General features: G+C 37.4%; 1 protein-coding gene across 10 annotated transcripts in view; it reads left to right on the top strand.

Moving 5' to 3' along the window:
- RFX3 (regulatory factor X3) overlaps nt 1–17,148 on the top strand; it is a 166,804-nt gene that overhangs the window by 127,368 nt on the left and 22,288 nt on the right. For all 10 annotated transcript variants that reach the window (XM_072151751.1, XM_072151726.1, XM_072151771.1 and 7 more), the window contains 3 exons: nt 12,749–12,930; nt 15,942–16,061; nt 16,814–16,935. In XM_072151751.1, the coding sequence (XP_072007852.1) occupies nt 12,749–12,930; nt 15,942–16,061; nt 16,814–16,935 (424 nt within the window). The remainder of the gene's footprint in view (nt 1–12,748; nt 12,931–15,941; nt 16,062–16,813; nt 16,936–17,148) is intronic.

Below are 17,148 nucleotides of genomic sequence, written 5' to 3'. Positions count from 1 at the left end.
TGGTATATGAATAAATCAATTACCCAAGCCTATAGACACCCGGCATCCGCACGGACACGTGTTTCGGCAGATCAAGCCCCTCCTAAAGGCTAACACCTTGAAGAAGGATTGTTCCGCCAAAACACGTGTATTAACAGGGTATTCACTGGGTGGCGCAGATTTTGTGGTATGCACTTATTAATTATATATATACTAGGTGTTTAATGTAGCAAGTACAACCATTTGCTGGATCCCCTACGGCAGTGATGGCGAACCTTTTGGAGATAGAGTGCCCAAACTTCAACCAAAGACCACTTATATGTTGCAAAGTGCCAACATGACAATTTAAGCAGTAACTTATTGTTCCCTGCTGTATCACAGATTTCAATCGTATTGGCGTCCTGAGTTCACCAATACAATAGAAAGATGATGGAGAAATTTGGATTGCAGCTTCCTTCCTGGGTCCCCTGAAAAAGAAGAATCAGGGTTCCCAGAGCAGGAGCTCCAATGGCAATACATCTTTATCCACACCTTCTCGTTCCTCCTGTATCCCTGGCAGCCAAGGATGTTGCTTTAAAATAGCGCTGAGTATGGCACCTCCTGGGCTGTATGGGACCGCAGAAGGAAGCCTTGAGTCCTGTCTGGCATACTCTGTGTTGGGGTGAAGGCCTGGCTGCCCACATAAAGGGCTCTGAGTGCCACCTCTGGCACCCATGCCATAGGCTTGCCACCACTGCCCTACGGTATAATATGCATCAATGCATGTATTGAAATTGCTATTAAGCTTTTCTGATAGGATACGTCATTCTATTTTGTCTAAAAGTGTTTTGAATATTTGTTTACAGCATTTTATATGATATTACTAAACTCTTTGATGTAGCGTCATCTTCAGCATCTGTTTTTGTGGTCAGTCGTCTTGGTTTTACTATAATGGATTAAATTTTTTAATAAAATACATGTTTTATATGATTGGGAGTATGGATTTCACCTCTGTTCTGCTATCTATAGTTGGTTGACCACCATAAGCTGTTTCTCTTGATAGTGTTTGTATAGATCTTTGTGTATATCCAGTTGTTTCAGGTTGTTATAGAGGCAATGCTCCCTAGGAAAGGTAGACAATGTTTTTTTTTTGGGGGGGGGGGGTTGACTTAGCAGATGAATCCTTATCAGCAGGTTACATCATTAGGCCATGGGATATACAGAGTATAACTTTACAACTTAGGACAATCCCTTAACAAACATTTTTTTAGAAATGTAAATGCTTATAATTTTTGCATTGTATTAATGAAAAATTACACCACTATCATTCCATATTAATGTAAACTTACTGTAAATAAATGTATTTTAGAACGAAATTCCTTAAAGTTTTTTTAATTTAATGTTGCTTTGTATTATAGATTTGGTATTATTACATTAAATCATGTTCAGCTCATGTTAGTATCTATCGAAGTATCTGAGCATTTCTATTTTTAGGGTGTCTTGCTGTCTGTGTTTATGTGCTACAAACAAGTTCACACTAATCTAAATGGCAACACTGAATGTTTTTCATGATGCTAATTGGTAAAAGTGTCAATTTAATGATAATATGGAAAAATACAATTATTATTATAAATACAAATTACTTACTATTGATTAAATGTGACCAAAAGTAATTTAATTTTTTTTTCTTTTAGTATCAATTAGCATTAGCAATAATAATGCTCATTTGGGAAAGTAAGAGAAGGCCCACTGTGACAATGTTGTTCAGGACAAACAAATATATATTTTTTATTAGGAATTCATTAACTTTGGCTCCACTCATGCATCCTCAATGGACATTCTCTCAAAATTTTCTGCAGAATTCAGTCTTGCTAGCAGAGCAATAAGAAATTAAAGGGGTTGTCCACTTTCATCAAATAAATGATATGGTTTTTCTATGGAAACGTTATACAATTTTCCAATTTACTTTCTGTATCACTTCCTCAACTTCTTCACGGTTTTCTAGATCTCTGCTTGCTGTCATTTTCTAGAAAGCTTCTATGTTTACTTCCAATCGATTGAAATCTGTCCATGGTCTCTGATGGTCACACAGGTGCACAGCTCTGATTACTCTGTGATAATGGCTCATGCACCTGTGTGACCATGGACAGATTTCTATCCAGTGGAAGTGAACATAGAAACTTTCTATAGCAGGACAGCAAGCAGAGATATAGAAAACTGTGAGGAATTGATACAGAAACTATATTGGAATATTGTATAACTTTTCATTACACAAACATCAATTATTTGCTGAAAGTGGACAAGCCCTTTAACTGAGGTAACTGATTTTATACAGGCTTTTGTTTAGGAGGGAGTGATCAGTAGGGCACAGCAGTAAGTTCTCTACCCACTAGCTCTTACACAACTGAAAAGGTCCAATAGAGAGGGAAAGTACCAGAAAATGAATGTGTTTTTAGCTACTGGACTACTGATTTTTGCAAAGCTTGTATTATTTAAAAGCAGTCTACCATCTTTCCAAGTATTATAATATGCCAGCATCATCTTGTAGAGAAATACACTGTGATTTACAACATATCTTTGTTATTAAAATACTGCTGTTCCAAGATAATCACTGTTAAATTAATATGCTAATGAGTCAGCTGGACCAAGGACCTGGTCTGATATTCCCACCTAAATCACTCCCCTTTTCTTCAGCTGTCACCCACTGGCTTTTCACAAGGGTAGTGGAAAGGTGGAAAGGGTAGTTTTCAATGTAGACATTACAGTACTTGGGGTGCTACCACAACATTAATAAGGATGTTCCTTAGAAGATTGTTGTCCTTGGATATGACTATCTCTGCTGCAGTGATTACACAAAGAAACAAATAGTTTTTGCCTATGAAATTTTTGGGAATACTGCATGTCCCAAAGCCATTCTGTGGCACTGAACACTGAATTCAGGTGCTCAGGCAGGGCTCAATAGTGTCTGTCCACCGCTGTCAAGGTGCAGAGTGGTCATATGCAAGAACATGGGTTCATCTATGGGAAATTATCTTCACACTGGTATATATTTTTAAAAAATCTGCAGTTTGTAGAAATGTGTGTATGTATAAAAATATATATATTTTTTAGATGAGTTAAATTAAATGTCAATGCTCAGATGAGAATACCCCTTCAAGTTTTTGTGGTTCTATGAAACATGATATTCCTGCTTTTGTTCATGTTTATTCGTACTATATGGCATACTAGCTTTCATGCTTGGAATTTTAACAAGAACAGAACCTGTCATGAGTGTACTGTACCTCATTAGTAGTGACTAATTAGGAATAGTACATAATCCATTCAGTAAATTCATTCTTTGTATGGGGAATCTTTGTCTTTCAGAACAGCTTTTGGGGGTAGTCAAGGCAGCTTTCACCTTTTACAATGTATGTGTAGTCTAATTAACACGGACAACATGCAAAGGTCAGAGCATATAATTGTTCTTAATCTCGCCATCACATTTGCTTTTACGATACATAATAAATAATAGTCTGCCAGCCGTAGACGTGGGTTAATAGTTCAAATGGTTGATATTTTTTTCATCGTATGCTGATAGAACAATACGCTTGCTGAAAAGTGAATTGAAATGTTCATATAATTCCAACAAGCCTTGAGAAATGTTATTATGTGTCATTTATAAAGCACTCAGCGGTGACAGAAACATTGCTGTTTTTGTAATCATTGATTCTCACGCTTGAAAAATATTTTGCCATCAGGTTTATAATTCATATTACTTTAATATTTTAATTACAATTTACAGCATCTTTTTCTCGGCATGTATTCTCACTCTGAAAGCAATTTGTGAGTCTAAGGTTGTGCATGGGTTCTAAAGGGTCTGTAGTACCATATGACAAACCTGTGACAAGGCTATTATTGACCCTTAATTACATGTGTATGTATGAAACTTTGTATTAAAATATAAGCATACGTTAAAATAATTTCTCATATTTTTCTGTATTTGGCTCCATGTTTAATGTTCCTAAAGGATTTGGTCACACCTGAGACACTGGTTCTTAATGGGTTTGGTAAAATCTTCATTGAAACCCTTCTCCAGAGATAACTAGCCAGCATCCAATTAAAACTGTCCATATATGTGGATATGTATTGAATGAACCTGCTGATGACAACAACACTTGCTGACCATCCAAGGTGTATAGGAGCCTATAAACTATCCCCCATAGAAGATTTTTTTTGTTCTAAGGGGGGGAAGTCACAAGATTTATGATCAATGGCAGACATCCATCTTAATCACCGTATAGCTAGCTTAAAGGGGTTTTCCAGCGATGCAAGTTAGGCCACTTAGGTCTAATGTACCCCTATCACACATCGCACATCGTGATGCCTGGAGCAGCCGTTCATCTATATGGGGCTGACAGAGATTATTGAGCACCATGCCCATGCACCACTGGCTGTTCCAGTCATCTCAGGGTGCAGCCGGGGTACATCAGACCCCCATTCTCGTGATCTGTCCAGGTCCCATCACTGAGACCCGCACCAAACAGTAATTTAGGGTCTCACTTGCTTTGTGGGAAAACCCCTTTACAACAATGGCTGAGTAACTTGAAAGCTCAAGGGGGAAAAGAGTGATAGCCTAGAGGACTATCTAGTCCTATTCAGTTTCCCGTTATGGGGTACACTCACAATCCTAGCCCTGGTAAGGATTATCTGAGGAATTGTTATGCGCTTTTGGGACCTGGAGAAAGATCTTAAAGGAAATCTGCTATCAGGCTTGGTAAACCAGGGAATCGGGCCTTGTCATTATTATCCATGACCTCTGTCTTTCTAAAATCAACTTTTATAATTATGCTAATGAGTCTGAAGGGCTTTAGGGGTTGATACCAGAGCCCCTCCATGCTGCAGATTCACAGGCTGTTACAGGCTCTTTAGACTCATTAGCATAATTTGAAAAGTTTATTTTAGAAGGAAGGAGGCCGTGGTTTACAAATATAAGAAGATCACCACAGTCACAGTGTCTGGATCTATGAGTAAGTGTCCCTGGTTTATCATGATGGGTTTTGATAGTAGATTTCCTTTAAAGTATGTGCATTTCTTTACTCTCAGACAATGCTTTGGAGTCATCTTCTGAAGAGTTATTCCATGTGGGTTCAAATCATGGCACAATATTCTCACATATGCTTCACTTAAACTTCTTGAAGACAATGCAGAAAAAGACTTAAAAAATATCTAGTCCCCAAAATCAAGTGAGCTGTTTGTTTTTGTTCAATTTGAGTTTACCTTTAAGGAAAGTAAAAGCCCTCCTACAACAACTGGTTTCCTGTGATACCGTTTAGAACAATGAAACAATATTGCTTTACTGGTTCCTAAGGGCTTCTTTAAATTTAAGTGTCTATTCAAAAAATAATCTTTTACAATACTTTAGTCCCCCATGTTTCAGCCTGAAGAATACCAATAAGTGGTGAAAAATATGCCCTTGCTCTGTCCTTCACCCTAGCAAAGCTCTTTCCCCTATTAATATCAAGCCTAACCTGCATTGTTTTTTGGTAGAAAACAACATAAAATCTAATGCAGGAGCTGCAGCTCTTTTATCCTGATGTTCTATTCTTCAGTGCTCCAGTCCTGTACACCTGGGACCAGGCATGTTCGCTAGCTGAAGAAAAACTATTATTTCTTGTGTATCTTTATAGAACATTTTTCCTGATTTACTTTGATAATATATAATTGCCTTTGTTACACCTAAAGAAGTTCTGCCTTGGCTGTGGTGAGACCTACCACTATAAACTAAACATATTCCAACATAACTATCTATAGGTCAAGGGTAATGTTTTGTATAATGTAACATGTACATTAATTGTACTTGTATTTTATGCATTCAGACCTAGACTATCTTTGATTTCTCCAAATATTTGGGGTTTTTGCAAAAGAAGCCATTTTTAAACTAAAATGATGTCCACAGTCAATGACACTACACTTTCTTCCACATCAAATAAATCCTTTCTTTTAAATTCTGGAGAACATTAGAGGGGTTGTCTCATCTTAATATGCATGGCATATCAATGGTCTGGATCCTGTATCATTGAACCCCCATATTTAAATCTGTGTAAACGCCTCTACATACTGAACATCAAGAGAAAATGAAGTCATAAACTACATCATAAATTGTATAAAAAATCCCTTTACACTTTTATTTAAAATATGTTAAAAAGGTTCACAAACATTAACAAAATAAAACAAAATTCCATATTTTTTAAACAGCTACATTGCACATATCCCAAACATAGGTAAGTAGTAATTGTTTTAAATAAACAAATTAACTAATGCAAGATGTATAGCATCTATTTTAGTACAGACGGCCCCCTACTTGAGGACACACGACTTACAGACGACCCCTTAACATTACCCATGTTAAAATAAATCCTGTAGGTTCCCCGACGTGCATTTAGCTTATAATATGCTTCCTCAGGTGTTACACATGTACATACCTGGCTCCATTAAATAGTTCCAAGCATCTTACATCTTTAGGAGAATAGCAGGAATAGATAGAACAAAACAAAGACAAAAAGTGCTCATAGGGTGATAATGTACAGTTGATATATACCATATATACTTGAGTATAAGCCTAATTTTTCAGTACAAAAAATGTGCTGAAAACCCAAACTCGGCTTATACTCGGGTAAAAAATATAGATTTTTACCAGGTTTTTTGTGGTAAAATTAGGGGCCTCAGCTTATACTCGAGTATATACGGTAATTTTATATCATTATATGCAAACCTAGTTTGGTTGTGCTCAACATAAGGTACAAATCTAGTATTGGCGTGTAGGTTGAGAACTTAGGGTGCAGCCGAAGTCTTCTGGCCTCCAGGCTCGGGGTGCAAAGCCGGCTGAAGTGTAAACTGGTAGACAGAATGGAGGACAGGAGGCGCACACCAAACGAACTGTTTCTCCATGATTTCAATAAAAATAGATTTTTATTTTTTAAAAAAATAATTAAAAATATATATACAGGCAGTCTCCGGGTTACATACAAGATAGGGTCTGTAGGTTTGTTCTTAAGATGAGTTTGTATGTAAGTCTTAACTGTATATTTTATCATTGTAATCCCAGCCAGAACTTTTTTGGTCTCTGTGACAATTGGATTTAAAAAATGGTGGGTTGTCATAAGAATCAATATTAACACTAAATCTTCATTACAGACACCTGTGATAACTGTTGTAGCTGTTTATTGTAGCTTAGGACTAAAGTACAATAAATTACCCATATCCAGAGGTCCGTTTGTAACTATGGGTCGTATGTAAGTTGAGTGTTCTTAAGTAGGGGATCGCCTGTACTATAACAGGGTCACAATGCATTTCAGGGAAAGCCCTCGCCTTTTTCAAGTGAGAATTGTCATTCTCCAGGCCTGTTATAGCTGTATATTTTTTATTATATTTTAAAAACTAAAAATCTATTTTATTGAAATCATAGAGAAACTGAGGAAATTAATTCCATATTTATATATTTTATTGATGTTTGTAAATCTTTTTAAAATAAATATTGTTCATGTTCATTACATGTAGTATAGGTTGTAATACTCCTTTCCCGCTATCCCCTTTTTCTGTTCTACAACTGAACAGAAATTGACTTTCCCCTTTTAGGTTTACTTTCTTAGTAACATCTTATTATAATCTCCATCTCCAAATTGTCTCTTCTTTTTAACCCTCTCCCAAGAAATCCTCAGTCCCCTCCTGGCCACATATTGTCTTCCTTTTGATTTCTTATTAAAAATCACACCTTCATGGCCCCCCACCCCATAGATAATCTATCTTATCATGCATCTTTTTTTTCTGCAGGTATTGTTTATCCTTCTACTCTCTCCCACATTTTCCCATACATCATTTCCTCGTAGTGTTCTCACTGTCTAGTGCTCTCTCCCCTCTCCAGAAGCTTAAATCTCCCTCCCCCAGTATTGTCTTTGCTTCCAGTGTCTAATCCCCCTGTAAATTAAATCACTAGTATCGCCCACTCCCCCTACCTTGAGAAACAGTTGTTTTTGATTAATACAGTGTTTTGCTACAAATATGGGGATGATTTTGTGCCAAGTAGTGGTTGACTCACGTGGGTCAGATGCCATTGTGTGGAGTGTGGGGGTACTGTGCAGTGTTTCGGTTGGGATCAATTCCCAAGTTCTTGAGGGAGACGGGGTGTTTGTGGCCAGAGGAAAAGCTAAGGCACCTTGTGCACCCTCTTTTGATGGTCCAGTTTGAAACGGAAAATCAAATATTTGACCTCATAAGGATAGAATAAAAAATTAAATATAATCTTAATCTATTATTATTACCGTGGAGAAAAGGTTTTGTAGGGTGTTGAATAACATTGATTTCTCCATCCAATAAGTATCTTCTAAGGAATCTAAGAAAACATTCTAGACAATGTAGTCAGACTCTACTGGTTATCCAATTGGGTTATAGAAAAGAAAAAAAAAGAAAAAAGGAATACAACAATTCACCGTAATGGACAAATTTCGTCTCAGTATACAAGTGCTCTGTCAATGTGAACGGTGCCCGAGATCTCAATATAGCCGTGCCGAAACTGGTAGATGAATAGAAAGAAATTTGTCAGATAAAAAAAAAAACTTGGTATTTTATTTCATAATATTTCTACAAAAATCATGGCATAAGACTTAAAGTGCAAAATACAGGCTTACATCCATTAAAATTATATGTACTAATTGAATTAAAGGATATTTCATCTTCTATATATATTTCTTTTACCAAATGTCCAGGCTTTAGGTATTCCAGGTGCAAATGCAAATTCTCTGTTGCTATCATCCACCCACAGCCTCTTCTGAAGCTCCTTCTCCTTGGAACATTGGGTCATTGTAAACATAAATTATTGCAAATGCATAAGAAATTTATATTTAGTAGTAGTAGGAGTTTTTCATGATCTGTGTAGGCGTGTAGTTGAAAGTCTTTGGAAACCATTAATGCATATTTGTTACTTTTTTGGTTTGTAGTCTAGACATCTTAAAGAGAACCTGTCATCAGGAGACCCATTTATCACTCTTCCAGTCCCCACAGAGCATAGTGCATACACTGCCAAAGAGTTTTTGTACAAAAAATAGGTTTTACAGGAAAAAAAGATATGTTTTATAGTACCTTTCAATGCCATGTGCTCTGTGACTAGGCACTTGTCCCCTGGGAGAGGCTATAGAGGAGAAGTCCAACCAAACCCCGCACCCCCCCCCCCCGCCCTTGTGAAACCGCACCCCCATGTGTCCTTTTTCAAATACATGAAGACGCCCATCACTTGGCTTAGCGACGCCCCCTGCTCCTCTATAGCCAATCCCGAGTGATGGGAGTTCTTCATATATTTGAAAAGGCCATATGGAGGAGTGGTTTCCCGATGGTGGGGGGAAAACTGCTTCTCTATAGCCACTCCCAGTTGCCTATGTAACATACCTTTTTTTGTGTAATACCTTTTTTTTATATACAAAAATTCTTTGACAGTGTATGTACTATGTACTGTGGGGACTGGAGGGGTGTGGTAAAAATGGGTCTCCTGGTGACAGGTTCCCTTTAAAGCACGGCCGATATTGACTTACACTAAAACTAATAATTTACAGATTGGTTTACAATTCAAAACAATTTATACTTTATAACTATAGTACAATGTTTGAGCACTAGTATAGGCATGAATCTACAAATAATACAATAAACCTACAAACTGTACAATTATTTATGTTACTAGCATGTTTTTGTCAAGAAAAGGTTTAAAAATGAAAGAGAGTTCATAGGGCACATAAGAAGACACATAAATCTCCCCATCTCTAGCAATTCAGAGTGCTTTCTGCCCACACACAATCGGGGTGCTTTCTGGACCAAGCTAGGGGTGCGTAAAATGGCGTGAACACCCCAATCCAATGCATTTACTATAGTCTCCGCCGGAAAACCAACAGAAACTATAGTTGAAACGTCCACCAGGTCAGTCTTAGTCTAAACAGGGTGAAATAGTGATAATGCAGAATCGAAATTGAAACTTTCCAGTTGTTTTCCATTTTGACACCCAATCGCCCACATTTATTAAAAAACATACCCTGCACACGTCAGGAAATGTGGCGCACATTCATCATGAATTCGTAGCTCCCTGCACTACTCTGACAGTGTGCACATTTTTTTGGAGCAGCTTTAACATAGGGTGCACGACTGTTGGACTGTACATGATAAATGTGTCGCAAGGTCTGAGTGTGCACCAAATCGACCCTTCATGTGCAGAATTCTGTGTGGCGTCAGGTTTAGTGCAACCGCATCACTAATGCCTTGTGTGTGACGCATGTGGCGCTGACACTTCTTAAATACACGTCCAGGCAGTTTGCACACAAAAGAACATGCATGGAAAAACTGTCATGGGGGCTTTGGTTAATCTGGGCCAAAACGTTGTTCCAAGCTTTTGTTGACAGACACAAGACCCATAAAAACTGTCAGGTGGGTTATCCCAATTGAATACTTTCTGGGGCACATATCTTTTGACACAAACTAAGCACAATATATTGGGCACTGAAATAACTCATTTCTGCACATTGATTTCTGAAACCGAGCCGTATGAATCTGTGATCTAGAATCATTCCTCTTCTTTTAAGCCCATAAATACAACAGTAAGTGGGTTAGCTAGGGCACCCAGCAGAGCACATAAAGAAAGAAGGGAAAATAAATTGGTGAGAACCCAGGACTCCAGTAACAGTAATAATCCACACACTAGCTCAAAAGAAAATAGTGATTCGTACCAGGGGTGAAGTTAGGGGAGGCTTTGCCCCATAGCAGATTTCTGCATGGGACCACGCTTCCTAATGAAAAAAAATATGCATATTTCTACACACATGTTTATACAAATATATCTATATACACACATTTATATACTTACACATAAAGGTCTACACTCACGCACACATCGCCTTTTAAATTCCAAGTTTTTTCCGAATCCGTCGGTTGTCAGACGGCCACGCCTCCCCCATTTCTGTTGCGTGAAAGCCGGCACCGATGCACCAAAATCTGATCACGTGCGCCAAAATACCGGGGCAATTTGGCACAAATCGGAAATCGTCAGGAAACTCGACGAAAGTACGCGATTCAGACCCTTAGTAAATGAGCCCCAATATGTATTGTACCGGGAAAATTAACTGGAGATGCCATTAACAGAAAAAAAAATGCAGATAATGCGCGTGCTGGGCCTTGGACTGTCATTGATATGATATTAATCACCTGTAAATCTATCTTTTAAAGCTTTTTAACCCCTTCAAGACTGACAGGCTATATACCTCCTATTTGCACATGCCCGGTGCAGAAAGGACGTCTATAAACGTCTTCACAGTGACCAAAGTCAAACGGCCCACAAAGAAACACAATTTTTATGTCATTTTAAACAGAAGAATCTTCTCTTTTATATGGATTGTGTATGATTGCCTAACAGAGCCAGAAATATTCATCCTTAAGGTTGCACAAAAAAAATGATTTTTATGTACAGCTTTCTTTTCCCAATTGAAACTTTAAGAGTTCTCTTAAGCATCCATACACAATCCAGATATCATATTAATGAAGACTCTCTTGTTTAATATGACACAAGAAATGTGCAAGGGTTCAGGAGATATAGGAGTTTCAGCTGAAGGCAGAATATAGAAGAGGCTGCAGGAGACCTTCACTTTCACTTTGCAGAAGTACACGCACCATCTGCATCGTTAAAAGTGACTACAGGCAGTCCCCAGGTTACATACAAGATAGGGTCTGTAGGTTTGTTCTTAAGTTGAATTTGTATGTAAGTCAGAACTGTATATTTTATCATTGTAATCCCAGCCAGAACTTTTTTTGTTCTTTGTGACAATTGCATTTTAAAAATGTTGGATTGTCATAAGAACCAGGATTAACAATAAAGCTTCATTACAGACGCCTGTGATAAGTGTTACAGCTGATCATTGTATTCTAGGACTAAAGTACAATAAATTACCAATATCCAGTGGTCCATTTGTAACTAGGGGTCGTATGTAAGTCGAGTGTTCTTAAGCAGGAGACCGCCTGTATTTAAAAACATTAATTGGAGACATTTTTACATTTGTAGTCAATTGTTGGCAAATTTTATAAAGAAAAAAATATGTAATTAATAAAATTATCCTATCAAGTTAAAGTTTCACATGTCATGCAAAAAAAAAAACAAAGTAAAAATTGTTATGATATGTAAAGCCTTTCCAGAGATATCATCATTTAAAGAAGCGCATAGCAGAACATCAGTAATTAACCTGGACATTCGGACACCAATGACCATTGGTCACAAAGGAGTTAAAGCATATACCTTTTATGAGACAATAACTGACAGCATATTTTTGGTTAATTGTACTTTGTGACAGAATTGTTTTCTGGACTATTTTTTACCGATTTTAAATGTAAGAAAGAGCAAAAAATGTACTAAAAATCTTAACCAATACAAGAATTTCAAATAGCGGCAGTTCTCTAGTGGGTATAATTATAAATCTAATGCCTACTAGGGGAAATTGGAAGCACTGCCTGATAACTGGAGCAAAGAGATGAAATTGCCGATCTCCAGCTGTTTTACAATGAACGCAATTGCACTTTCTAGCATAATTTTAATTCAAAGGCTGGACTTGTATAATAGCAGAAAAGATCAAATGCAACGATTAGCTTTTTATTACTCTTATTAGTACTCTGTTAGGTTTATTAAGTAGCTGCATCATACCTTTTTACGTGTGTACTTTTACAACAATGTTTTGCATTGTTTATATTTTTTCGATATAAGTAAAAACAGGTACACCTTTTTTTCCTTTTCTAGCTCCAGTGGCTGTTGGATAACTACGAGACGGCAGAAGGAGTTAGTCTCCCCAGAAGTACCTTATACAATCATTACCTAAGGCACTGTCAGGAGCACAAACTAGATCCAGTCAATGCTGCATCCTTTGGAAAACTTATTCGCTCCATATTCATGGGACTCCGAACAAGAAGATTGGGAACCAGGTTTGCATTAAAAAAATTAAAGTGATAAATAAATTCTTCATATTAAAGATGAGTTACAAATAGATATAAATGTAAAGCGATAACAACAAGATCTGATGAAGAATATGCTATATTTCACTCAATAAAGTGTCATTTAAAGGGAACCTACGGGTGGTAGGTGCATGTATTGGAAGTGAGGATAGCCCTTTTTTGAGCTAATCCTCACATACCCGCTATCTTTTTTAAATCTTTATTGCCCTAATATGTAAATTTTCTAAAGAGGCTACTGGGGCGTGGAGTAGTCACGGCTACTGCACACCCCAGTAGCCTCTTTGTTCCTCCTACCCTGACATCTTTGGTGCGCAGCTCCTTGTAGCCATGCGCCCTCGTCCGAGAAGCCAGAGTTCTGCACATGCGCAGTAGCTCCAGCTTCGGAGCAGTGGCTGCACAGCCGCGGCCTGCGTTCTGCGCATGCTGCGCCCCAAAGATGTCAGGGTAGGAGGAACAAAGAGGCTACTGGGGTATGGAGTAGCTGCGACGTGTAGCCTCATGTCCGGCTACTCCAATGAAGATTGCAATGAATATTTAAAAAAGATAGCGAGACAAGAGGATTAGCTCTAGGTTCCCTTTAATTACAAAGTAGTAAGTTAGGTGAATAAAAGATATTTGTAATGGAAACATGCTGATGTATTTTGTGTTGGTTGGGGGGCATTCGGATAGCTATTTCCTTGAATACAGATGTAGAAATCATTGCACATTATTATGTAAAGATCATTATTGGAATAAAAATAGACACTAGTTGCCAGAGACGTTGGTACAAGTTGAGATTTCCTGAGTTAAGCTCTGTTCTCATGTGCATTGTAACTTCCACTTATGATATACAATATGCTGAGCTGGATCCATGGCATGGTTGTGATGGACCCCACTGACTTTTAATGCTTTCTGCCTGTCCACAGCACAATTTTTACATCAAAAATTCAGATTCTGAAAAAGAGTTTCCAAACAAAGCTTCCAATGCAGATGTAAACACAGAATATTTCTGGAATCTCCTATAAAGACACAAAGACTAGTGCATCTGGGGAACATACATTTAGATGATATTATTTGGTGTATTAGGATACCGTTAGTTGTATTCTGACTCATTGTGACATTTGTTTTGTACACGTTGGTACAATGTTGATAGTTTATCATTTGCTATACGGTATATATAAATGGCAGATTCCTGGCTTCTTAGGAGATTTCATTGCTCCTTTAAACTGACTGCAACTGTCTTATGTAACATGATGGTGTTCATTTCTAACAAGATATAGTAACCATATTCTTGTTACATAAATACAATCCTGGAATTCTAATTAACTTGCTTATTTAATAGGCTTTCATGCTGACAGGCAGTATTTGTTAGAAGATTAGAAGAGTTGTTCCTTATCTGGCTGTGGTAATTAGAATTATGTGTAATACATTATCTAGCAGTTAATGTTAATGTCTAATTGTTAATAATTTCAGGTTTTACCCCAGTATTAATAGTAAGGTGCATAAAGTAGCACCATAAATTGATTATTTCAAAGTTTTCTGATAAATCTTTATATTAAATGGAAACACTTAGGAAGGATATCAAGGAAAGGCTTTGCCTGCTGTGATGGTTTATTTTGTCATGGGGTCTAATTGATCCATTGCTTCAAGGTCAGAGGTAGATGCAGGAATAGAAAATCTCTTTATAGACGAAGCATTTATCTGTTGCTATCAGCAGGTAGTACATTAAGGTAGAGCAGTGCAGTGCACTACAAACTCATTGGCATCAACAATGATACATGAACAGTACATGAACAGCAGACATTACATTAAGGCTCAATTCACATCACGTTTTCCGGATGCATTCAGTGTATATATGCCAAATGTATTCATAGACATATACTGGCAGATGAAAGTATTCCTTTTTTTGCCACCGTCTGCACCATAAACTTTGCCGGAAACACAGGATAGAAAGACACAGCAAGTTATGTCTTTCCATTCTGCTTCCTCCTGCATAGCAACATATACTCAGCGGAGGCCATGATGGATTCAACTGTATTCAGCTGTAACATAGAAACATAACCTAGCACAAGAAATAAATGTAGGGTACCTGTAACCTAGTGAACCAGAGTAAAAGCCCACAACTCTCAATATAAACAACAATAAACCAAAAAGAGAGACAAATGTGGTTCCAGTCACTACGAAGACTTTATTAAATATACATATTAAAATATATATATATACAATACATGGAATTAATCAAAAATTCAGGGAGAGTAGCACAAAAAGGAAGATCCAGGTAGCGTGTCCAAACATAAGTCAAAACTCACTGCAAGAGAAAATGCACTTTATATGATACAATGTACAATCAATCCAAAAAGGTGGCAATTGCAGAGAGAACTTTTAGTTCAGTTACCATGTCATAATAGACAAATATCAATATAATATAAATGCATTATTGTTAAGTCAACAAGGTGAATACCTGCACACTGAAAAGAAGGACCTGTGGACAGGCTGCCTGGTGTCTACCCCAACGGGTGTTTCAACCGCACACAGGTCTTTACCAATTTTCTCTGCAATTGGCACATTTTTGGATTGATTGTACATTGTATTATGTAAAGTAGGTGCATTTATTCTTGTAGTGAGTTTTTCTAACTTATGTTTGGACACGCTGCCTGGATTGTAATTTTTTTACTACTCTTGCTAAATTTTTGCTAAATCCCTGGCCTCGATTGAGGTCCATATAAGGACAGTTACATCACTGGGGGAAAGATTGGAGGAACAGGAGGACCTATCCCACTGTATGAGCATAAAGGATGATATGTCCTAGTCCTCCAGTATAAGGATATGCCAGGAATCTGCCCCAAGTTTCAATACACGGACAGCTACAAACAAGAAATTAACATAGCCTAAAACACTTTCCATAGACCACCCAGTTTTAGAACTAGTAGAACAATAGAATGTTACGTGTTTCTAAACCGTAATGCTTATTTTCTACTAATTTCTTGTTTCTTTTTCCAAAGGGGTAACTCAAAATACCACTACTATGGAATCCGTGTCAAGCCAGATTCCCCTCTTAATAGGTTACAAGAGGACATGCAATATATGGCTATGCGACAGCAACCCATGCAGCAGAAACAGAGGTTTGTGTTGGGAGCAGTCTTTTTTTCCATATCCTGTGTTTATTGTCTATACTTTAGTTGTTTTTATCATGTTTTTCTCCAGTGTAATTGTAGTGGAGGTAATTTATGTTAGAAGACTGTCCTAGTTTTCTAGAAGTGTTTTCTTTCTCTCAAAATAATGGTTGATACAGGCAGTCCCCAGGTTACATACAAGGATAGGTTCTTTAGGTTTGTTCTTAAAGGGTTATTCCCATTTCAGCAAATAAATATTATTATTTGTATAAGGAAAAGTTATACAATTTTCCAATATATTTTCTGTATAAATTCCTATTTTTTATAGTTTTCTAGACCTCTGCTTGCTGTCTTCCTATAAAAAAAAAACTTCATTATTTATCTCCAGTGGACAGAAATCTGACCATGGACATATTCTTGACACCTCTTTGAACTATATATTAAGAGTTTCCTTGTACAGCTGCCAAGCGCAAATTCAACACTTTTATGAATCTCCACATCCTTTTTTTACTTAATATGTCATAACATGATGAAGAAATAGGCCATGGGATGGTTTATTAGCCAATAGTTTTGAGGGTCTGTTTATAAAATGACTGTGTATCTTTGTCACAAATCCATCAATTAGCCATCCAGTGGACACATTGAGACAGCTGTATCACTCAAAAAGTTCTTCACTCTCATAATATCTTATGTTCATTGATACCATAAAGTCATTTGTATTTGAGTTTTGAAATACAGAACATGTTTTGTTTTTTTCATAGGTATAAGCCTATGCAGAAAGTAGATGGAGTGGGGGACGGATTTGCTGGGAGCGGAGCTCAGACCGGTGCATCAGTAGAACAGACTGTCATTGCTCAGAGTCAACACCATCAACAGTTCTTAGGTAAGAACATGGACACACCACTGCAGATGCAAAGGGTTAGGTAGATGTTGTGAAAGTGTCACTCTCCCCCCTCATGTCACAAGATGGAACATGGGACAATTGGTAATTGCAGCTTGAAGCCACTGCATGGTAAGGCAAGAGTTAACAATGTAAAATGTTAATAACCAATGGTATACTCTGTAAAGCAAGCTGGAATCTCATTGGAGGTTGCTA

The sequence above is a fragment of the Engystomops pustulosus genome, chromosome 1 (assembly GCF_040894005.1).
Source record: "Engystomops pustulosus chromosome 1, aEngPut4.maternal, whole genome shotgun sequence".
Lineage (NCBI taxonomy): Eukaryota > Metazoa > Chordata > Amphibia > Anura > Leptodactylidae > Engystomops > Engystomops pustulosus.
Note: the sequence above shows the minus strand (reverse complement) of the source record. Positions and strands in the feature narration are given on the sequence as shown.